Genomic DNA, 25,227 nt, shown 5'->3' with positions numbered 1-25,227 from the left:
GCACTGGTTATCCACTGAGATAACCTACATGTTGATGACTATAACTCGCAAACTACTAGATAAATAAATAAATATACAGACGGATAAATAAGTAATTTAAAATGAGACAAACATGTTGTGATCGTTGGAAAACTCGACTTTATTACTTTCGATGTAATTTTTACGTAATTATTTTTATCTGTATAAGAAATCTTTATTTAAAGCAATATATTTATCTATGTTGCATTAAATGTGTTACCCTTGCATTTACGTATTTTATTTAAAAATTAAAATATTTTAATGCATACCACGCTCTTGTATCTGTCTGTCCGTCTGTTACAAAGTATTTTCTCCAAATCTTCTAAGCGATACTTAAATAGTTTTCTGTATTATATTACTTAAACTTAATGTATTACTTAAAACTGTTTATTAAAAAAATACTTTCTAAATAAACAAACCATTAAAAAATTGTCACTTATCTATTACAGGTACTCGCAAGCTTAACAGCACGTAGCAGAAATTAACTTAAGAGAGTGGTGTCAACACTTTCGCCCGTATTGCACGCGCCAAATCTTCTCACGGTGAAACCGTGCGAAAGTAGTGGGAAAATGTTCTTTATTACAATAAACAATAAGATCCAATGCGGCAGATGAGCCATGAAAGCGAAGGTGCGTTTCTTCGCAAAAAATGCGAAAACTCCGCCAAGAGTTCGTTTAAAATCAGGACAGAAAATATGTATCCAATGTGTGTTTTGGTTACTGGTATGTATCCAAGTAGTGTCAGCAAACAGACCACCGCGATTTCTTATCGATGGACGCTCAGAAATAGTTATAAGATTAAAGGAAGGCCCTGACACGCCCGTTGGTAAGTTATTGGATATTCTTTAAGATGATGTAATTATATACCTTCGATACCGTGTACCGATTAACTGAAGACCTGACTAGTTCCGAACGTGTGTACATTCTGTTTAACGACCTTACAAGCCTATATCTATTACACAAGATGGAATGGATACTCTTAAGTTATTGTTTATTACTATGCAATGTTAATAATACATACAACATATATAAGTGGGTACGACTGTGCGCAATCCCATCTGATTGGGTACCACCTACTAGTTCGTTATTATACCGTCAAACATCAATTATCTGTGTTTTGATTTAAGGATGTGTGGTTCATTTATAATGATCGAATAAATTATTATATTAAACGTATCAGAGTCAAAGGTCGAAGTCGAGGCAAAAGTCAAAGGTCAAAATAGAACTATAGTTAAAGCAATGCCTATACCTTGATGGTATTTCTTCTATAATACCCAAAAAGGAAAATATATATTTATGCATAAATCTTATTATTTTCAATAACCAATTAATTCAATTTAGCCAAAGAAAATAGTGAAGACGTACTGATACTATTTATGTTTTCATTTATTGTGTCAAAATATTGACTTTAAAATATTCGTACGTAACATAATGGACCTATTATTCCAGTGCTAGTTTGTAATAATCAAGGTACTTTCCTAGTAATTACAGTAAAAAACCAAAATAAACGAATACACAAAATTGGTTTAGTTTGTTTGAGTGAAAACCATGACAGGACAGACATCCGGAAATTACTATGAGGGGGAAGTCGGGTTACCAAGACAACTAACACCCAACAGGGGAAGCCATACTGCAATCCCGCTTATCTGAAATATGAAACGAAATGCTATTAGTCACACGCTGTACATAACTTATCGGAATAAAATGACGTTCCTTTCTTGTAAAAATGTTGCAACTAGCGATTTCAACTGTTTAGAATGTTTTTAGTGGGCAGGTAAATTACAGCAACAGATCATAAACATTTGCTCTTAAATAAGTTATTTCTTCTGCCAGCCAAAATAATGTGTTAAATCTCTCACACGAAACACAGCATTAAAATTAATTAATTTTTAGCGTTCAAAAAACTAATAGTAAAATCGTATAGTCCTTTAAGGTCGTATTTATATTTTAAAAAAATAGGGAAAATATTATTATTATTTTATTAAAACAACGTCTTTACCCTCAAATTTATTATAATAAAATATATTTTATCACATTTGTTTATGATCACAGAATTCAAATCAATTCTTAGTTTAACGGCTTTAAGTTGTGCCGACAGGGCACAATATTCACAGAAGTAATGATAATCACGTACTTACTATCACTTTCAAATAATATTATGATTGTAAATAGGCTGACGTATTATTTTAATTGTATAAATAATGTTAAATTTTAGGGAGCTTAATATACCGTTTGAGGGGCCTCGACCCTGACGGAGATACATTGCGATTTGGAATAAGAGAGCAAGTCGGTAGTGATATATTAAGAATAGAAGCCATTTCGTCCAACGAAGCTAATATTTATTTAGTTAAGGAATTAGATAGAGAGGTAAAAAACCAATTTCACCAAATTTTTATTTTTTTTTAAATTGTAAAGATTATATAATAAAAACTTCCTTACTTTTTAGGTGCGTGATGAATATTCTTTCGTGCTTACATTAACTGATGGCAATCTAGGCGAGGGTAATTTTATTACGCAAAGCTTCTTGTTGTTAGTTGAAGATGTGAATGACAACGAACCCATTTTTAAACCTTACCCTTCCGCAATTACCGTTAAGGAAGACGCACCACCAGGTGTTTTACTAACAGTGGAAGCAACCGATCTAGATGAGGGTGCATATGGTCAGGTATACACAGTATTTTTCTTTAGTATAATAATTGTATGACTATAATATTAATACATATTATTTACTAATTTAATCTTTATCTATATATCGTTACTTACTCAAAGTATTTTGCAAAAGTTGAAACAGCAATTAGTTGAGCTGTCATTGTCAAATATACAATGAGACAAGGTCGCTAGCCAAGGAACTGCCAATGTCAAATTGTCAATATCAAAACATTTAAAATCATAACATTGCTGTAATTGTTATATTTTATTACTTGATCTTCTGGTAGTATATAGTTTAAATATTTAGGTATCTATCTAGTACGAACGCACGTTAAAAGATAAACAATCAAAATATGTACAATTCTACAGGTTTTATACAACTTACAAGAACTGGATGGTGATGTAGAAAATTTTGCTATCCAAACAGTGAATGGGAAAGGAGTAATACGTTTAACAAATCGATTAGATTATGAACGAAAATCTCTGTATCAGTTAAGGATTCTAGCAGTTGATAGGGCTAATCAAGGGAGGGTTAATACGGGTACGGCCGCTATCTTAGTTAAAGTACAAGATGTTGAAGACCAACCACCTGAATTTGTTGTTGCGAGTCCTGTTACCAGAATCGGTGAAGATGCGTCTGTCGGAACATCGGTTTTACAAGGTATTTTCTATTGGAATAACTTAACTCTGTTTTTTTGTGTTATAAAATATGTCTTATTGCAATTTATTTTTTATTATGGTTATCAAACATACATATTAATTTTGGTAAACGAAATACTTTTGAAATTATAGAAAAAGTAAACCTGTTAATATATTACAATTATTTTTTCAGTACGAGCTATTGATGGTGATAGGGGCATTAACAACCGCATCTCATACAGTATTATATCTGGTGGAGAAGAACACTTTGATATTGATAGCAGCTCTGGAATTGTTTACACAATCAGTCCCTTAGATAGAGAAGACCCTAGTAATAGCAATGGAGCTTATATTCTTGAGATTTTGGTACATTATTTGGCTATATTCTTAGATCTATATTATTTTATTAAGGTTCAATTCAACTACTTGGTGTAGTAATATTTATGTATTGACCAAATATTATTATCTAGTAAAGGCATACTAGGCTCAACAGAAATGCATGAAGTCTTCTATTAAAATAGTAATCAAATAAATTACATACAAGCAATCTACTAAATGATCATTAGTTTTTTAAATCACAAAATGTTGTAATTATTTCAAATTTATGTACTAGATTCTGGTCTAAAGGATATATTTTTTATTATTTATGTATAAAAACATTTGTTTCATTATTAGGCTACAGAAGAGTCCCATATGGTGTCCCCATTGCCTAGTGCCACAACAGAAGTGACAATTATAGTTACTGATGTAAATGATGAAGAGCCCAGGTTCAGAAGTGACAGGTACATCGGGGAAGTGATTGAAAATGCACAGCAAAACACACCTATAACATTTTTGCAAGATGCAGTACCGGAAGTTTTTGATTATGACCAAGTAATGTTACATTAGCATTACTCATTTTTTTGTAGTTATTACTAGTATTTAATTGTTTTTATATAAATGATTTAGACCTATGATAAATCATGATCGACCCCAAATTTTTATATTTTGAATTTTATATTTACACTGTTATACACTGTTTAAAATTTTTTTTTGATAAATATTCTAGTATTTATATTCTATAGCCTATTATAGAGACTGAAAGTGTAGAAATAAATACTTTGACCTTCAATTGACTTAACATAATTGGCTGAGATCTATAACAATGTATTTTATTAATAATGGATTATTTTATAAATAATATATTGAATATCTAAAGTATTGGAATTTCGGAAGTTAAATTAAAGTGGATATAATTAGTTAAGTTCACTAATGCTGTACTACTATTAAATATGTCTTTAAATAACTGTTGTATGCAGAAGAGCTATTTGACAAATTACATATAATCTAAAGTTTGTTTATCTTCCAGTATAGTTATATACTATTTAGTATAGTTTCCTCTTTCAATATCTAAGATATACAAACTTGTATGAATTTTAATAATAGAAAATTAGTTAATTACTAGGTCTGTTAAAAATAAAAATATGAAAATTTCTTTCAGGGTAAAAATGGGACTTTTGAACTTTATTTAGTAGGTGATAAAGGTGTCTTTGATGTTACACCTTTCAAAGGCATCAATGAGGCTTCTTTTCTCATAAGGGTGAATGACCCATCCTTTTTGGATTATGAAAAAGTTACAGTCATGAACTTCAGTCTAGTCGCCAAAGAGATTGTTACCAAAGACCCAAAAATGAGGTAATTCCAGCTTAGATTTAAGCATGTATTATAAAATATAATAATTTAATTTACTAAACATTCATACTTGCAAATTTGTTGCATATTGCAAATTTGTTTTTGAACTAACAAGAGAAAACCCAAAATAATCAATTAATGGTTAACAGTTCTGCTGTGTTGTGCTAGATTTAAACAAATCCATATATTTTTTGTATCATAAGGTTTGACAACTTTAAGAGACCATTCAAGTATTCATATTGAAAATATGAAAGATATTTTTTTTTTCTTTGACTAACATTTTGAATTTTAATTTTTAAACATTTTTTCAGTGTAGTACCAATAACGGTGCATATAAAAGATGAAAACGATAACTTTCCTGAGTTTACTGAGTCACTCTACACAGTTTCTATTCCTGAAAACTGTGGTGTTGGCACTACAGTAGCTTGGGTGCAAGCCTTGGACAAAGACTCCGACAACTATGGCACTAGAGGTGTGAGATACACTAGTCTAGGTGGCAGTATCGCTCATTTGTAAGTATCTTCACATTTTGCTTCTAAATCAGTGGCTAGGACATAAAAGCTTTATTTAACGCATTAATTTTTAATGATTAAATTAAATAAGTAATTCTGGTTCACACTCATTTTGGTACTGTTTTCCATCTTTGATCCTTAACTAATATATTAATAGTAAAAATTTTAATTACTTACATTAATACGAGCCGAGATGGCCCAGTGGTTAGAACGCGCGCATCTTTCCGATGATTTCGGGTTCAAACCTAGGCAGGCACCACTGAATTTTCATGTGCTTAATTTGTGTTTATAATTCATCTCGTGCTCGGCGGTGAAGGAAAACATCGTGAGGAAACCTGCATGTGTCTAATTTCAACGAAATTCTGCCACATGTGTATTCCGCCAACCCGCATTGGAGCAGCGTGGTGGAATATGCTCCAAACCTTCTCCTCAAAGGGAGAGGAGGCCTTTAGCCCAGCAGTGGGAAAATTTACAGGCTGCTAATGCTAAAACAAATGCTAATGCTAAAAAATACATAATATTATAGTTTACTGGATTTTCACTGTATTGACTGTACTGTTTATTCTGTACATGAAAATCTCCAAATTCACATTTTCAATATCACAATCATATTGGTAATAATTTGTAAAACTAAAAGCTGCTTACTCTATTCAAGTAACTTTGGTTAAGTTCTATGTTGTCATCCAGCTAAATGTATTGGTAATTTCAGACTTCACCTCAACCCGATATCAGGCGTGATAACGGTAAAACAAGCAGGCGATGATAGCTTCGACCGAGAACTCGTTTCGAGGCATTATCTCACAGTCGAAGCTAGGGATGATCAGGTACTGTTAACTGTATCAACCATGAATAATCGTACAACTAAGTAAAAATCTATTATATTTTGGATTTATCATATGCCATGAGCCATTACCGCTGTCTGTCCCTATGTATGCTTGGATCTTTAAAATTACACTATGGATTTTGATGTGGTTTTTTTTTAATAGATTGATTCAGGGGGGAATGTTTATATGTATAATACATGTACAATATTGTCGAGAAACACTAATAATTTTAGAGGTTTCTATATATTTCTATAAATATAATATATAATAAATTATAATATATAATTATAATAATATTTTTTTTTGCGTTTGGCGCTGGCTGATCCCTACGAGATAGATCAAACTAATGTACTATAGTATTGTACACTTTTTAAAAAGGTCTTCAAAAAAGTCCGCGATGTTAATCTCTTAAGGATAGCCCACAGCCCACTTTTTACGAGGAAATAATGGTTTATTTTGAAGCGATTTTAAGCATTTATGTCCCTGCTTTTATTGATTTTAAAAGCAGGGACATAGCGGTTTGTATTGTCTAATGACTGAAAAACTGTAAACGTTGTAAAACATTCTGTAGTATATTTAGTATGAGCATTAAACCCGTGCGAAGCCGGGGCGGGTCGCTAGTAGTATATAATTTATTTATTTATGTATAGTTAAGTTGAAACAAATAGAAATTCCAACCAATATATGGTAGATACGAAATAAATCTATATTTATAAGGACTTAAGCTAATGAACCAATAATATGTCTTAACGAATATGTATGATCCTATGATATGTCTAACACTATCATTGATTAATTTAATTCAGGGCAAGGGTAATAGAAACACCGTCCAGCTGATAATAAACATAGAGGATGTAAACGACAACGCTCCGATGTTCCTCGCTAACAAATACGAAGCGAGATTGTTAGAAAATGAACTGGAATTCGAGAACCCACTTATATTAGAAGCTAGAGATATTGACTTGAACGGTAAGAAGAAAGGATTGTTCTTTTTTTTATATATTATATAACCTTTTTCAATGACAAAAGGAGTTGGGCTACGAAACTCCAACAGAAGTATATTATTGTTATATATACATATATACTTAATGCAATACAATTCCACTTAATTCATTATATCCTTTAATTTTACTTCCATAATTCCAAGAACAACTTCGCCGACATTTGTAACGACATTTTTTCACGCGTTGATTATAAATATAGTATGTATATTCATACCATTACATATTTGTAGACACCGATAAATTCGTAGATAATACTAACTTATAGTTTTTTTTAATCACGAAGGCGCGCCCCTCCATGTTAAATTATCGGCGTTCATTTGTTTAGTGAGTGACGTTGCTTATAAGATGTGTGATGTCTTGGTGTGCGTGAGTCGATTAACTTAAAAGTAAAGACAGCAAAAGAATATAAAAATTAGATTAAGCGATTATATTTGTTTTTAAGTTTTACGCGGAGAGACACGCCTTCGTGATTTATTAGATCTATACCATGACATATTATTCAAGATTTATGTCATTGTTATTATGATAATTCAAAGTCAATTTAATTTATTTGGCTTAACTCCTTTTGTGGTTAAAACAGGGTAAATATCTTGCAATGCTATCGGTATATACACGCATATAATAAAAAGATGAAAAAAACTAATACTTAAATTAATAATATTAAATAAAATCAAAAGTTCCTGGTAATCGCATATTTGATACATATAAAAAAATTGTAAAGATTGTACTATCTGTTCAAGGTACAAAGAATAGTCACATAGAGTATTCCATAGTCGGCGGTGACTATAAGAAAAATTTCTCAATAGATCCAAACTTGGGTATTATAACGCCGGTCGGTGGAATTGATTTTGAACAGTTACCCGGTGACAATAGCAACATACGACCCATCCATTTAACTGTAAGTATGAGAAAACATAAATACACCTATTTCTTTAAGAAGTTTTTTTTTACTATGAAAATTTTTGGCACCTGATTCTTATTGTGACAAATTACACTTTCATCTTTAACTTTAAGAGTTATAAACAATTCTTACACCGTCAATTATCCGCCAAATTCGCCTATAATAATAAGGTTGGCTCACTCTGCCTTCATGCAAAGTCAATCCAACCTTTTCTTGGGCTTGGCATTCGATTCTACAATAAAAAAATATAATTGTAGTAGTCTCTATTAAGAAGTCATTACACGACATCGCATATTATGCAAAAATTAATTAAGAATTAAACTCACGTCGATTTTTATACAGAATATACAAAAAATACTTGGTGCAAAGTAGAAAAGTGCAGACTTATTAATAACATTTAGTTTAAGAAATGCTTTTAGATTCTTAAAAATTGTATATTTTGATATCGTTCGTGCCTCAGGTCCGAGCGCGCGACTTTGGCTCGCCCTCTCTGTCGTCCACGGTGCCGGTGTCGGTGTACGTGCAAGACGTCAACGATCACGCGCCGCTGTTCACGCAGATGGTGTACCGCAGAGCTATACCCGAGGACATGCCGGGTGGAACCAGTGTGCTAGAGGTAAGAGGCTTACTTATAAAATAAAATAAAATACAGAGTTTTAAGAATCAATATGTATTCACTTTCCATATCACCGAGGGGGATATTTGGGAAAATATTTTTTGCTGGATTACTTTATAACTGAAACAAAGTAAATGTTATTATTACGATTTATTGTATAGTTGTCGATTTTGTTGGAGTCGAAATTTATAAAATCCGATCACATCGAATGTATGTGTACTAAAGGCAAAATGCCGAGGTTTGTAAAGTGGTTGATATAATAAAGCACATTTTACCAAGCTGTTCCAGTATGGTAACATGTGGTAGAATATCATCCGACACGTGCTTAGATGCCTGAACCGATCAATCGATCCACGTGATCTTTTGCTTAGATATATTATGTATAGAGATATTGGGACGGAGAGGGGCATGGTCTACTATTCCTGCCGGACGTGGGCAAGGAGTAGCGTGCTAACAGAGTCGCACGGCTCGGCAGGTGAAGGCCCGCGACGGCGACGGCTCGTCCGCGAACAGCGCGCTGGTGTACCGCATCCAGCGCGGCGCCAGCGACAAGTTCGTGATGGACTCGCGCTCCGGCCTCGTGTCCGTCGCCAACGGCTCGTCGCTCGACCCCGACCGCACCGACCCCAAGACCACGCGATACACGCTCACCGTGGTAACTATGCGACATACATATAGGGTGTACAGGGTACCGGCCCCTCCTATTGCCACCGGTTTTGACATGCCTGTTTTCGTTTAGCTAAATTAAAATTCCACTTTTCAAATTATTGTCTTAATACAATTTTTATGTATTGTTATTCCTTAGCATAACTAATATTATAAACATATTTGATACTCTTACATGTCTTAACTATTCAGCTAATTGCAATAGCCTTAGAGTACCCAACACCTGACCATATTCCCTCAGAATACCTACCCCCCTCCCACCCCGTCGGGAAACTAGTAAATGATATTGATGAAAATTATTTAAACTTACGAGGAGACGTTCAATTAATTAATGATCGTTTTCAAGGTGGCTCTAGACGGCGGTATAGGTGACCAGCAACTAAGTGCAGCGGTTATCGTAAACATAACCATCGTTGATGTGAACAACAAGCCTCCTGTACTCATCGAACCAGGTGTTGTGCACGTTATGGAGAACACGCAGGTCAGTTTATAATTAACAGCCTTATATATCAAATTCATAAATAATAAATATAAAAACCATCAAACCACCTCTAAATAAACACTTATTTTTGTTATCTTGCAAGTCAATTGAACTGCGTAAAATTTACAATATCCCTTCTTTTGTGATTCTTAAAAAAAAGTATCAATATAAAATCTAAGTATTCTTTATAAATATTAGCATTAGCAGCCCGTAAATTTTCCCACTGCTGGGATAAAGGCCTCCTCTCCCTTTGAGGAGAAGGTTTGGAGCAAATTCCACCACGCTGCTCCAATGCGGGTTGGCGGAATACACATGTGGCAGAATTTCGTTGAAATTAGACACATGCAGGTTTCCTCACGATGTTTTCCTTCACCGCCGAGCACGAGATGAATTATAAACACAAATTAAGCACATGAAATTTCAGTGGTGCCTGCCTGGGTTTGAACCCGAAATCATCGGTTAAGATGCAGGCGTTCTAGCCACTGGGCCATCTCGGCTTTATAAATATATTAGGGATCATATAAATATAATATACTGTTTTTTTTTCAATGTATTTTGTACCAAATAATACACGTGATTTCACGTATCACCAGAAAGTCAAAATTAAACATAATACTGCAGGCCAATTCTACTACCGGTTACAATACGTTCTCAATTCTATTACGAAACTACATCTACCGAACCGCAACTGATTTGATTTCCTAATATATAAGACACAAACATGAAAAAACTTATTTATGTAAATTATTTTATTTCTGAAAGGTCGGTACAACGATATACAGAGCCCAAGCTTATGATTTAGATGAACAGCCAGTTCTGAGGTTCGCTATTGATAAGTCAGCGAGTTATGCTAAAAACGAGGACGGAGTGCCAGTATCTATCACTGAATACGATTACCTGTCTCTATGGGATTTAAACACTATAGACGGTACACTGAGAGTTGTTAGGTGAGTTTTAAAAATATAAAAAGCAACTGACATTATGAAACATGCACGATGCGAATATAAATCTTGTCACAATTTTTAGATAAATTAATTTTGCAAGATTTTCAAATCAAAACTTTGTATACAATACAAATGCTTATTTATAGAATATAGTGCGTATTATATTCTTCGAATAAACTTTAAAACGCTAAAATAGTGGCGAAAATTCGCAGATTACTGGACAGAGAAACGGTCGAAATTGTAAAGTTGGCAATCACAGTTGAAGACATGGCCGCTATAGACGATGGACCAAAACAAACCGCTTCAGCGATGTTAACGATAATCGTAGAAGATGAAAACGACAACAATCCTAAATTTAGGAAACCATTTTACAAAACATCTATTACTGAGAACTCGAAACACGGCATGCATATTGAGACCCTGATAGCGGACGACGCTGACAAGAATAGAACGATGACATACTTCCTGGAAGGTAAGAAAGATGTTAAAAAGCCTGAAATTAATTATACTGAATGTAATATCATATCATTGAATATCATATCAGCTTTAAGCAAAATTAAGAATTTACATTTGCAATTTAAGATATATATGTATATGTTACATTTTAATTTATTTTAATTTTCTTATTATTTTCAATATTTATTCTTAGCATAAATGCTTAAAAATAAATTTATAATTGGTTTAACAAATGTTGCTAAAGCAGCGATCCCGTCCAGGCAACCTTTAGCCAGGGGACGGATTGTAAAATAAATGTGGGAAGAGGTAACATTATTTTGAATTGCGAATATGTAATATAATACTACACAATACACACAACTATAAATATAAATAATTAAATATACACGTAAATGTCTTATATATATAAACTTATTAAAGTATAATACATACCCATATAATGTACATATTGTAAAAACCTGAGAAATTAACAAAAAAAAAAAATAGATAAAATCTTTCGGACATAACCAATGTCAATTTATTACAATTGTATAAGGGTTGGTCAATAATTACAAAAATAAAACCGGTATTTCTAGTTCTCTATGTAGGCTTTTAGACAAAACCGGCAAAATTCATCTTAACTAAATATAATTGCCATTGCGAGAATCTTATTCATATATAATGAAAGCTATTTCTAAGTTACGCGACGTAATCCAATTGAAAATCCCAAGTATTGAATTCACTAACCCTAGGGTCTGAAGAATTGAGAAGTTTCCTTCACATGGAGAGTGCAACCGGAGAAGTGGTGGTCGCCAACAGAATCGACCACGAAATGTATTCTTGGTTAAACGTGACAGTGAAGGCCGTGGATAGTGGCGTCCCATCGCGATATGCTGTCGTAGATTTGTTTATACAGGTCTGTATAATATTTATGTTGGTGCTGGTCGCATCGTATAACTTTGCCGCTCTGAAATATGCAATATATAAAATCGCCCCGTCTATGTCTTAACCAAAGTCAATTTCGTTCGATGCTTGTTTGGTTTTCGATAGCTGATTTCGATGGATATTCGATGTATTAAATCGGAAAACAATGTTAGTTTTTTACTTTTAAATTCAGCAATAAGTAATAGAATTAAATTATTTTTTTACATTAATATTCTTATTGAACTGTGGCATAAGCGGGGACATAATTGGTAAAGTAAAGTCACATAACTTAGGTGCTCTGATATAGCAGAGCGTTAAAGTTATATCGCGCGATCTGTGGAGTTAAATCATTACTCCAGTGTGAGCTATTTATTTTTTAAATACAATTATTAATTAAATGAATTAAAATAGCGTTTTGTTATAATTTATTTATTTATTGCTATCAGAAATAATAATATCTATGTGAAATTTTGTAAAGTACACAGTACATATATAATTTTTAAATAAACATATATGATCTGAACCTAGGTATTAGACGAAAACGACAATAACCCTATATTTGAACCATCGCCATTCGAATTTCGTGTGAGAGAAGACGCGGAGCCTGGAACAACTGTCGCTAATATAGTTGCTAAAGACGCTGATGCCGGAGATTACGGAAAAATTACTTATCTTCTAGACAGGGTCTCTACACAGGTAATGAAAAATTTCTTCAACAGTTTACACATACATACATTTCTAATTTCAAATATATCTTTCGCTGAGAACAGCCAAACTCGACGATTGTACAGAAAATTCAGGCGTTTATGCGCAAATACAAGCACAATATTCACTGCTATAGCCCGATAGGACGACAGATAGATATGAAGGAGATCAGGCGCAAAATCAATACCCAAAAATGTAACCCTGTCAGGATTTTACTCACAAGCTAAATAATGGGATTCAAGCTTAGCAGCCATATAAGCTAGCTACTAGACCAATGAGAAACAGTATTTTACGCTATTTGTAAAATATTGATCTTCTTATGTTATGTGACCAAGTTATTCTTTATTAGCTTATGTTATTTTTCTTATCTACTACTTATTATCGTCAATGTGTCACCAACCTTGGGAACTAAGATGTTATATCCTTTGTGCCCGTAGTTAGCCATTTTTATGAAAAGTTAGCAATGATGAGTTGGTATATAAAATAATATATAATTTTGTATTCAGAGTAATCAAATTAAAATCATTAATGTGCCAATTTCAATTACAATAAATTAAAGTTAATAGTGAAGGTTTTTTCAGGGAAAATTTCTAATAAATGCTGACACGGGAGCTCTGAAGGTATCGGATTGGTTAGATCGTGAATCTCAATCCGTATATAACTTGGTGGTAGAAGCTTGGGATAACTACCAGTTCGGATACCTTAGTGGAGAGAGTCGAAATGCTTTCAAACAAATCATGTAAGCTTAGATTTAAATATTTTATTTATTTGAAACTAATCTCCAATTTATTAAACGCTTTTCAAATTTTTTTTTGATCGGCCGATCAAATTTTACCTAAACTTGAATGGTCATTGGTTGATGACAGCCGATCACGTAATAGGCGACCAATAAGCGATCAGTGTTTTCTTTAATTATTGTTATAAATTCTCTACATTTTTCAACTGGTTTTCATATTAACCAGCACTTTTTTCGACGTATTATGTAATATTTCAATGTACGTCACATTTGCTTAATTTGAAAATGTAATTGAACATCCTTTACTGTAGTGCACATTTAATTATATCGTCTATATTTTTTCTAGTGTCCATGTAGAAGACGTTAATGACAATCCACCAGTACTAAGCCTGCCATTGGATTGCGTCACAATAACAGAATTCCACAACTACCGGGAGGCTATAGTGTCTATAACGGCTACTGACGCTGACGATAATAATACCCCCAATGGAAGGGTTCAGTTTCACTTGGTCGCTGGGAAAGGACATGGTAAGATTGTAGAAGAAAAATAAATATAATAGTATTACTGGTCTTATTACTGGACTTTTAACAATTATATTCCAAATTTCTAGAACTCTTCCGTTTCGAACAAGTGGGAGGGGATGCCAATACCGGTCGTTTATTTGCTAAACAATCTCTAAAAGATCGTTTCGGCAATTACACCCTTATCGTAGAAGCGAGAGACCTCGGTATCCCAGCTAATGTAGTGAGAGGTGACCTACATGTCTGCGTGACGGATTACAATGATCATGCTCCGATATTCGTTCATCCCCCCCAAAATGTCACAATTAAAGTGCCCGAGGTAAGTAAAATTAAATAATTTGAAAATGTTGTTTGTCATTTGTAAAGACAATTGTGGATGAAATTTCAAATAATTATATTTTATATTGGAATTTTGTTTTGATATTTTGTACCATTTGAGATCGAATTAAAAACATTATGGTTTTTAATTTTAATATTTTCATCCTCTCCATTATTGTGGATTTAAGAAAACGTAAAACGTAAAAATTTAAAAATAGAGTTTAGTTGCCTCAACTCAAAAGGGTGATCGCTTGTATTTTTAGAACGCCACGATAGGCACAACAATTATAGAAGTGCGCGCGATCGACGCTGATATAGGACCAAACGGCGCCGTCCGGTATAGGCTGCGGCAAGATGCGCAGGGGGCTTGGAGGGCCTTCGCGCTCCAAGCTACGAGTGGGGCCCTGAGGACAGCTATATCCTTCGACAGAGACAAACAAACCACGTACCAGGTACATTGCAACGGTTTGGACCGAACTGGTGCCATTAAAATAGATAGATAGAAATTTTGGCAATTAATTATTTCTATCACAAAGCTGTATTTACATAATACGTAATAAATTCTAATTTCCTCACATATTTTTCGTCTACACAGCTCAGAATAGAAGCTTACGACCTCGGTCTCCCGACCCCGCTCAGTTCCGACCTCGATCTAACCGTCTACATACAAAACGTCGACAACTACCGCCCACGGTTTCCTTACAAACATATACATTTGAATATTACTGAAAACGTTCAAGATTATAGCGCCTACCTACCGAGCGTTATAGAGAGAGATGAGATTGATAGAGGCGATGAGCCGATGTTGCCAGTATGCTATTATATCGTTGAAGGGAACGAAGGTGGAATGTTTGATGTTGATAGAAATTCTCACAGGTATTCCTTTCAAATTAAATATTAACATATTTCGAAATATTTTATTTTCTTGTATTTATAAAACTAAATATATTTTGTACACCAGGCTAACATCGAAAGAACTAGACAGGGAACAAAAAGACCAATACCTGCTAACCATTTTAGCCACAGAAGATTGTACTATGTCTAAGCCGAATTACGAAGAAAGGTTAGATGCAATGAGTACTTTAAAAGTGCACATAATAGTCAACGATGTCAACGACAACAGTCCACAGTTCGTTACTAAAATATTTACAGGCGGAGTTACCACTGAAGCGGACTTTGGTATCGAATTCATGCACGTAAAGGTAATTTAAAGTTTAACAAAATTAAAAATATACACTAGTTCTTACTTTCACTTGAAATAAAATTACATTTTTTTTTTTATTAGGCTGTAGACTCAGACGAGGGTATCAATGCAAAAATAAGTTACTATTTGTTAGGAGACGTGAAAGAAACTTTGACAGAAGGTTTAGAAAACTTGGCCGTTTCGCCGTTTCTTGTACACGTCGAGACTGGCGCGGTGTCACTTAACTTCGACCCTCAAAAAGGGATGAAAGGGTACTTCGATTTTAAGGTAAAATTTAAGTCGTTATAACTACGGGCTTATATAAAAAATTAACCAAGCTAAAAGGCAAAATATGTATATCTTTGTTATATGCTATACTTGTATTGTTTATTATAAATTTAAATTAAATTAACAGGTATTGGCGAACGATACCGATGGATTGCAAGATGAAGCTCACGTGTTCATATATCTCCTACGCGAAGATCAACGAGTTCGTTTCGTTCTACGATCCCATCCCTCCGAAATTCGAGACAAAATTAATACATTCCGAGAAAAGCTCGCCCGTGTAACAGATTCCGTCGTGAATATAGACGATTTACGAGTACACGAGAATAAAGACGGTTCGGTCGATAACACTAAAACTGATTTATATTTACATCTTGTGAATGGAGAGGATCATTCGGTGCTGGAAGTAGATCAAGTGCTCAAGCTCGTCGATAAGAACATAGAGCAACTAGATGAGCTTTTTAAGGTTCGTTTATATTATACAGTATGATTTGTTTATATTATACATATTTTTATTTTCCCTATCTGTTTTGTCTGAGTTAGTTTTTATTAGATACTTTGTTAGCTTCAGGCCTAGCGGTGGAAATGATCACGCTATTAAGAGATTATTTCTAGATAAGGTATACAGAAAAAATAACTAATTACATAACTTCAGGGGTGGCAGCTCTAATAATGGCGTCAAAACGGTCGAGAATGCGACGAAACATCGTGACATCTCGTTCCAGGAGTTCAACGTGCTCGACACCCAGCCGGCCGAGTTCTCAGCGCTGTCGGCGGAGCGGCTGTCGTCGTCGCAGGCGGTGTACTGGCTGGCCTGGAGCTCGCTGCTGCTGGGCGCGCTGCTGCTGCTGTCCGTGCTGGCGGCTCTCGCGCAACGAGCTGACTACGCGAGGCGACTCAAAGCCGCCACCGCCACCGCCTATTGTGAGTTGAAACACCTTGTGACAGCCGTCCGCCGTTTAAAACAATAAATCATAGCTGAAGGTGCAGTCTTCTTTCCCAGTATGTGTATATTTCATTGGTATGTGAGTATTATATTTGGCGTTAGTCAACCATATCCTGCTGCCGCTCAATATCGCCGCCCAGCTGTATCACTGAACTGTATGGTATGCCGTATATTCATTCCTGTGGTACTGTAAATGTCACTGATCGCAGCGACGGTACCATCTCCCTAGTTGTCGTCGCCATCACCATAAACATAACATATTACATGCTCAGGTACCGGGCCCTAGCAACTCCCCTGGGAGTAACCTCGCCCATATATGAGCGTCAAGACGATGACATTAGACACTTTACTCCCTGGATCTGCTACTCTTTTACTTTCCTACCACGCGACGCTACGCGTTTTCGTACAAATTAATATCTACTAATAATATCTAATATTTTTTTTCATATATTATTTTCATACCGACACCGAATGCCGAGAATCAGACAAATACCTAGTGTACCTACTTTTGGTTTGTTACAGATAAATCATTTCAGCACGAGAACCTCCATTTTACTGTTTTTAGAGGTATACTAGAAATTGTAACTGGGCGGCTTTGTTGTTTTATACATTAAGTTAGGTAGTGTTAGTTTTCAATAGCACAGAATAATATGAGGCTATCTCTGACACAGAATCTAGATTCTAAAGAACTTGAAATGGAACTACTAACATAAATCTAACTTAAATATCCGCGGGATTACATAAAAAAATAAACTAAAATTCTGATATTATCTATGACAATTATTACATCTATAATTTTCATACCAAATAAAAATGACTTCATAGATCATAGTTATATTAGTTATATTATTACCTACTGATATTAGAAATCCTTTTATAGCTATAGTCCAGATGAAATAAAAATACCCTAATCATTTCTGTCAGAATTCTGAAACACAGTCTAATTAATATAGATATTTATTATTAACCAACAAACTCGTAGATATTTTGTAGCTGTTTTAATTGATCTTTATGGTAAAGATTACTAGTTCGATCCATGCATATCAAATATTTAATAAGCAGAGGACAAGTGTAACAATTTTTATATAAATACAGGCTAATTCATTTATCATATTTATGTAATGTTTAAATAGAGGATATTTTAAGTATGGATCAATTTATCTGGATGTTAATATTGGGTATTAAATTTTGAATAAATAAAATTAAAATCTACGTTATAAATAGGTTTATTTTAAAGTATGACAGAATACATCAAATGTCTACATTTTCTTTATTGAAGAAGTCGTACGTACTATGAAACAATTAATTATATATACCTTACAACATCAAGACTAAAATATGGACCAGTCGTCCACTTATTAAAAAATTAGCAACATGATTTTCATTTCCCACGTTCATAGTATCTGGACATTATTATATTCACGATATCTAAATGCAAATTGATATAAAAATTAACACTGACCAATCGCAAACTCGAATTACACCCAAACATTCTCAATAAATCGTTAAAAACATTTCACAGCTTCTCCAACCCCGGGCGAATCGGACATGACAATCCGAAGCTCCGGCGGACGAGTTCCGAACACCAACAAACACAGCACAAAAGGTTCCAATCCGATATGGCTGCATGCCTACGAAAACGACTGGTACAAATCCGACGACCAAATAAGTCACTCCGAACGCGATTCGCTTGACGAAAACGCAGTGGACCAGGACATGTCGAATGAGAAACCCTACTTCATAACCACAGCCGCCTTCCCTTCAATACGATCCACCGAAACAGAACCAGAAGCCGATCAGGGCAACTACGATTTCTACCAGCAACTCGAGCAGATGAAGAATGCAAAAAACATGGAGACGACAGAGCTATAAATCATTGTGCCTTTATATGTACCTAAATATACTTTTAGAATAATATTTATGACGTTGCGTCTCATAGTAGCTTTATCAATGTAATAGAGGCTATTTACGATAAAGTTAGATGACTCCACAGATCATTAGTAATCTGTTTACAACTGATAAAGTTGTCAATATTAGTTTAAGTTCAAATGGGATGCGTTAAGCGACAAGAGTAGTAATTTGTAAAGTTGTTTTACTTGATGTATGAAATAATCTTCGTCTGTGTATGTAACTTTAATCATCTAAAATATACTTAATTAAAAAGCCAATCAATCAAGTCGGGTAAATTAATAAATTTAAAAATAGTTGTTCTTCTTTTTTACCTTCCACTCCAATTTTATCATCGAGTTAAATGATTTCTACAAAAACCATGAGACATTTTAAACAATCTATGGCAACCATGCAGATGACCGAAAACACAGTTTGTTCATATCAAGTGGTTCAGGTTCAATTCCTGCTATCGGCAACTCAAACCAAAATAGTATTCGTAGGTAGCAGCAACCTACTTTGACACTTCAAATATTTGAAGCTAGAGGCATAATGAATCTAATTGTATCTATTACATTTAAGCAAATTAAGTATTTTAGAATTCTATTTTTAACAATATATCAATCACTATAGTAGTCTTTCTCTACAGCTGAAAAGTCGTAGTAGTAAACCAAGTGACAATGGAATAAAATTAGTATTCATGCTATTTTTAAGAGTTAACAACATTTTAACCCAAAAAGAGGAGAATGACCCAATATTCTATTTCAAGACAAAGATAAAACGAGTCTTATGTTATGACGATTCATATAGCTAATAAAAAGTTGATATAGAATGTTTATTGTAACAGTATTTTTATTCATACTAAAACTTCTGGCAAAATATCCAAAAAAAACAGAGGAATAATGTATGCCAAAATGTTTACAGCTGCATAAAATTAGGAAATTGCCTAAATAAAGCTCAGAATATTATTTACATACACAATAATTTATTGTTTCTTACAATTTAGTGAAGCTAAAATACATCTTGTCGATCGATTACAGTTTGAAAAGCTTTGAGTTACTATCTCCCTGTGTTAACCAAGTGAACAAAAGCTTCCTCTTGCAGCTGTAAAGAAACACACCAAACTTTGCCACTCATGCCATGACTGTGACATATGCCATACTGATATTAGATAAGAGGAAATAAGGATGGACTGTGGAAGGACAATCACAACGCAGGTATCCTTACAACCACAATATATATTAGATAAAATTATAATATAAAGATCGCCATATTGAAAAAAAGTCTAGATTAATTGTAACTTATTATCTTATGAGATACACTGTAATTTATATTGAATTGTGTAACTATGGGAGCGTTTTCAATCACTTTAAATATTGTGGATGAAAGAAAACTGACCACTTAAATCATTGTCAGTCTGTTTAGCAGCACGCTACATATTTACTAACTTAAAAAGAGATTGTTTAAAAAAAATTAACACTCACTCAACTCCGTCAACAAGCTCATTCTGTTATCCCATTTTCTTACATTAACCAGAATGTTCGTAACACATGAGCTATACATACAGTTCATTCACAAAAAAAAAACTTTATAGAACAGGATAAGTGTCAAGCAATGAACGCTCCATTTTCCTAAATATATGGCTATTGTACAGTTTCACAATGCAATTTAGATCTAGTTAAAGTACAAATTTTTTAGAAATTACATGAATTCAAATAATGTAAATTTAACTAATGTTTAACTAAATGAGTGTATGCGATAAGACATCTACCGACACATCAATGTTAAACCAAAATCAATATCTTCTTATAGAAAACGTTACTTACACATTAGATGAATAGAAACTATTTGCAGATGTGAATTATTTTTACTTAGTTGCAATAATTGGCATTCAAAGTACAAGACAATCATAATCAGATTCTAATAACCATATAGATTTTTAACACAAATTCCAGTAATTTATTTGATTGGTAAGGTTTCAGAGAAAAGGATTTGGGGAGCGGGAACAGAGAGGAAGGGTATAGCCCGGGCTGTGGCGATGTGTGTGTATATGTTTTGCTGATGTCACATTTGACTCATCACATGGCATACTTCCTTGTCCACTCTCGGGCTAATTCATTGTACTTTTCTCTGTCGGTTTTGTAGATCCTAGCAATTTCTGGCACCAAAGGATCATCAGGATTTGGATCGCATAAAAGTGAGCAGATTGAGAGCAACACTGAAACAGTAAATATATTTATGAAAATACTTTTGTACATGGCAATAGTTTCTAACAAAACATAAAAGATAGAAAAATTTGTAGTTACCTTTGGATATGGTAAGTGCTGGAGACCATTGTGAGCGCAGAATATCAAGACAAATGGAACCATTACTGTTTATATTGGGATGATAAATACGTGTTGTGAATGCAACTTTTGGTGGTTTAAATGGATAGTCTGTAGGGAAATGTATAGTCAGGAAAAATACACCACCCTGGTAGGGACTGTCGACCTGCAAAAAAAACAAGACATTATGTAAGTTTTACAGTGTCTATTTACAACATAGAGTTCAAGACATTGTAATGAACTTGTCATGTTACTAATATGGCTTCATTGGAATCAATATGAAACTAAGAATGTTATATGAGTGTGCAGTACTTTCATTCAATAACATTAATTGTATTTATTGGAAAAAAAAACTTACTGGACCCATTATTGTGGCCTGCCAGTGGAAAACTGTAAAAAAAGACAAATACTTTTAATGTATGTAAAGTAATGAACTATTTCAATATGCTTATAAAAAACAAAAATAACAGCTGATTATCGATTATTTAAACGTTTTCGTATTTTAGGCATTTAAATATTAAGTACATAACAAAAATATTTAAGTACTGTGTAAATTCAAATCAGATAATGGTTACTTTAATATAAAACCATATAAATATAATCAATAAGGACTTAAAAGTTTATAATATTAATATTTCATTTCATACATTTTATTCATAATCCTTTAAGTATAAATAGAATTATTTGGTTTAAATTGCCTTTTACAAGACCGATTACGATGACTCACAAATATAATGTTCTTATTAAAGGATCAATAGGTAGGTACTTACGATCTTCTCCGTGTGGTCCTGCGGAACATTGTGCCGGCGGGTCTCTGCCCAGGTCTTGTAATTCCTGCAATATCAGACAAAACTATCTATATACAACAATGCAGGAAACACAATACTGAGATAAGTAAAACATGTCAAACACATCATCACTTGCAAAACATAAGGACGAACAACGTATTTCGTACAAAGGTTTTTAAAAATATGACCTTAACATTTTTCGTTAAAAAATACACCTGTGCTCAGTTCAAAACGTTAGTCCGTCATAAATATATGATGAGAAAACCTCAAAATTGGCACATATTTCCGACATTTTATGTACGCCGTGTGCATAAAATTGTAGCCTATTCCAACAGTTAAAACACCGTTATACGATCGTAAATATATTTATCATTACGTTGTATTTAAAACCGTTATCGAAAAATCACGCACACAGAATTATCCAGAAGAAATTTCGATAATAGGTATTCACAATGACGAAACATTCACTACGAAGTCTGTTACAAATTTATCAGCACACCACTCATAATTAATGAAACTTGAAAATAAGCAACGATATTCATTATACATACCCTATTAATTCGTTTTAACGCCATTTGATTATTTTATGATAGAATATACTGCCTTTCAACTAGACAACGAAACTGTGAGCCAAGGACCTTTGATTAGAGATTGCAAGATGGCTCCCGTCTAAACGCAAAAGTACCACTTAAGTCGTTTTATGCAATAATAATGAAAAAATAACAATTAAGGCAAAACTTCAAAGACTTAAGTAAAAAATAATAATAACTAATATTAAGAAATAATAAGAATTAGAACAGAGCGCAGGTTCTAACAAAATTAATACACTCGCGACGAATGGAGAACAGCAAACAGGAAAATCGACCATTTACAAAGAGCGTTCATGATTACTTCTCTTTTTTTAAAAATACGTTTGATATTGAATTACGCGTTGCTTATAGTCTATTGGTGGATGAAATAATTAATTCTTTATTATAAAAAAAACTAGGAATTTAATCAAAACAGTAAATAAAATGAAAATTAAGTTTTTGTATTTATTTTAAAATACATTCGTATAAAATTTTAAATCAATATCAATTATTTTCTATGGCAATACAATTTGGTTTCGGATGTGATGTCATACATTTAAGAATTCTGGGCGCTATTTTTGGATAACAAAGTAGACAGATAGGGTTATTTTCAAGCACATTTTTGCAATTTGAAACTTTCCCAGGTGTTTACATTGAAATTCATTAAAACATTAGTACCTGGGATGAAAAGGTATAGATAATTATGAAAGTATTATTTTATTTTTATAAACATTTTGTATGCGATCATTACGGGTTATTATCAATGATTAAAATAATATCTACAATAAATCTAACACCCATAAGACCTTTCCAATACTTTGCCAATTTTATATAATGTTATATTAAATTATATAGCGACAAAATGCAGCAGCAAGGTTAACTACCTCAGTCCTTCCTCGATTGAATTGAAGTTGCAGAAAACAAAAAAGATATTTGATGTATATAATTAAAAAATACCTTAACATACTTTTTATTTGTGTTCATTGACCTTTAAAATGATTTTAGAAAGGTATTATATCTTCCTTAATTTTTTTATTTATTACAAGTTTTTAACAAAACAGATCTTTTTCGAATACTATTTAGAATCTAATATAAAGGACACTCTACAATAAGTAATAAAACTGTAAATTTCCTTAATTTTTGCATGTTTTATTTAAAAGAAGAAATTCCAAAACATTTTACATGTGCATCAATTAAAACATAAATATTGGGTGGAGACATAATATATAATTATGTTACCCAACTTAATAACGACGTTCAAAGCTAAGGGACTATCACACAGGAGGCGCCTTTAAGAAGTCCGTATTATTTATCATAAGTGGACTCTTAGTATTTGGCTTGAGTTTCTGTACTCGCCTTTCCGCACAGCAAATACATTTAAAAAATAGTACCAGCCAGAGCTTCTTAATAAGAGAGGATGATTACGTAACTTACTACGCACGAAACTCATAATATAAAATAAAAAATATAATAAATTTGATAGAATATCATAAAATTATACATTATTTACAATTTGTAATAATTGTAGTAATGTAATTCAGTTGAATTTAAATAGTCTACTGATTAATGAAATAAAAACGATTTTAAAAAAATGAAACTACAGTCATACAAACAGAATATATTTGAAAACTGTCGAGAGTATTTTTTATCGTAAAAGTAATATAGATTTGCTTTAACATGTCTTATTTTCAAGTTTAGGTTTTTGTAAATGAAAATGGAATGTAAAAAAATAAAATTTGTGTTGATAACGCATAACGTAGAAAAACTGAGTGATTCACGATTTTTAATTTATACCGACATTAAATTACTACCACGTTTAGCTTTGAAATGTGTATAAAAGAATTACTGTATAATATTTACTATAATGAACTATATATTTTTTAAATAACTTACTTTCAATATAAATTCATATTGGCATTAGTATACTTGTTAGAGTACCAAGTTAATAACTAATAATATTTCATAATCTATATTATAAAATACACAAAATGTTCTTTAAATATTTTTAATTACATTAAATGCTATCTTACAAATATTTTAATATTTGGAACATTTTTTTTTAATATTCAGTATTAATAACACTTAATATAATGTAGCTTAGTTCATTTTATAATTTAATTAAAAATGAATAATTGCTAAGCTGGAAACACTAAACCATAAATGTCAGTCAGATTTTATCTGTTTCCTCATTTGAGTCAATTTAGTGACTATGATGAATGATTTTAATTTTGAAGTTTGACAGGACAGGTGAATTGTTATATTTAGCTATAGCCACATTCTAAGCTGATAGTTATCACGTCATATTTTATATTTCTGTCAACTTATATGAGAGAGTCGAGAGTCATCTTGTGGCTTGAGATTTTTCTAATTATTAGATTAGCAGAAAGCACTAGATCAATTTAATAGACTCAAATTAAGTCATGGTTTAGATAAAAGTATGTTTTAATTATTATTGTAAATAATCTTTTTAATAGTTGAATTTTGTGATAAGAAATTATTACGGAACAGAGACATTGTGCTGAATAAAAGCTAATTAAAACAAACATGTGAATTTCCAAACGTTTTTTGTATGTCTCGGTGCTAAGCTGGTTTTTTGAACTGGCAGCACTATTGAAAGGGTTTTTGCTTTTGACTTTTGAAGTTTTGGTCGAACTTTCATACTTTGACAATTGTTTTATGAA

The 25,227-nt window shown here is 32.9% G+C and overlaps 2 protein-coding genes across 4 annotated transcripts in view; one reads left to right on the top strand and one right to left on the bottom strand.

The window, feature by feature from the left end:
- Positions 1–19,198, top strand: part of LOC125066336 (cadherin-23) — a 34,058-nt gene extending 14,860 nt beyond the window's left edge. For 2 of the 3 annotated variants that reach the window (XM_047674383.1, XM_047674384.1), the window contains exons 2-29: positions 468–843; positions 2,233–2,384; positions 2,464–2,682; positions 3,036–3,327; positions 3,499–3,671; positions 3,981–4,178; positions 4,786–4,979; positions 5,288–5,488; positions 6,198–6,312; positions 7,119–7,281; positions 8,057–8,214; positions 8,678–8,833; positions 9,309–9,488; positions 9,846–9,980; positions 10,743–10,927; positions 11,137–11,396; positions 12,112–12,275; positions 12,812–12,979; positions 13,570–13,727; positions 14,071–14,252; positions 14,336–14,565; positions 14,828–15,016; positions 15,160–15,440; positions 15,526–15,766; positions 15,850–16,035; positions 16,163–16,498; positions 16,758–16,956; positions 18,501–19,198. In XM_047674383.1, coding sequence (XP_047530339.1) covers positions 636–843; positions 2,233–2,384; positions 2,464–2,682; positions 3,036–3,327; positions 3,499–3,671; positions 3,981–4,178; positions 4,786–4,979; positions 5,288–5,488; positions 6,198–6,312; positions 7,119–7,281; positions 8,057–8,214; positions 8,678–8,833; positions 9,309–9,488; positions 9,846–9,980; positions 10,743–10,927; positions 11,137–11,396; positions 12,112–12,275; positions 12,812–12,979; positions 13,570–13,727; positions 14,071–14,252; positions 14,336–14,565; positions 14,828–15,016; positions 15,160–15,440; positions 15,526–15,766; positions 15,850–16,035; positions 16,163–16,498; positions 16,758–16,956; positions 18,501–18,850 — 5,673 coding nt within the window. In that variant the 5' untranslated portion in view covers positions 468–635 and the 3' untranslated portion in view covers positions 18,851–19,198. The remainder of the gene's footprint in view (positions 1–467; positions 844–2,232; positions 2,385–2,463; positions 2,683–3,035; positions 3,328–3,498; positions 3,672–3,980; positions 4,179–4,785; positions 4,980–5,287; positions 5,489–6,197; positions 6,313–7,118; positions 7,282–8,056; positions 8,215–8,677; positions 8,834–9,308; positions 9,489–9,845; positions 9,981–10,742; positions 10,928–11,136; positions 11,397–12,111; positions 12,276–12,811; positions 12,980–13,569; positions 13,728–14,070; positions 14,253–14,335; positions 14,566–14,827; positions 15,017–15,159; positions 15,441–15,525; positions 15,767–15,849; positions 16,036–16,162; positions 16,499–16,757; positions 16,957–18,500) is intronic. The other variant, XM_047674385.1, reaches the window with a different exon arrangement.
- A 632-nt stretch (positions 19,199–19,830) lies between these two features.
- LOC125066340 (ubiquitin-conjugating enzyme E2-17 kDa) lies at positions 19,831–22,831 on the bottom strand. Its single transcript, XM_047674389.1, has 5 exons — positions 22,529–22,831; positions 21,960–22,023; positions 21,548–21,579; positions 21,172–21,355; positions 19,831–21,083 (listed from the first exon to the last, which is right to left on the bottom strand). The coding sequence occupies exons 1-5, from the start codon at positions 22,550–22,552 to the stop codon at positions 20,944–20,946; spliced, it is 444 nt and encodes a 147-aa protein (XP_047530345.1). The 5' UTR covers positions 22,553–22,831; the 3' UTR covers positions 19,831–20,943.
- Positions 22,832–25,227: the final 2,396 nt, after the last annotated feature.

Source organism: Vanessa atalanta, chromosome 9 (assembly GCF_905147765.1).
Source record: "Vanessa atalanta chromosome 9, ilVanAtal1.2, whole genome shotgun sequence".
Lineage (NCBI taxonomy): Eukaryota > Metazoa > Arthropoda > Insecta > Lepidoptera > Nymphalidae > Vanessa > Vanessa atalanta.
Note: the sequence above shows the minus strand (reverse complement) of the source record. Positions and strands in the feature narration are given on the sequence as shown.

Coding starts and splice junctions, on each gene's coding strand:
- LOC125066340 (XM_047674389.1), bottom strand. CDS start 22,552: ATGGCGTTAAAACGAATTAATAGG. Junction 22,024..22,528: donor CGTTAAAACGAATTAATAGG/GTATGTATAATG, acceptor CTGATATTGCAG/GAATTACAAGACCTGGGCAG. Junction 21,084..21,171: donor AGCACTTACCATATCCAAAG/GTAACTACAAAT, acceptor TTACTGTTTCAG/TGTTGCTCTCAATCTGCTCA.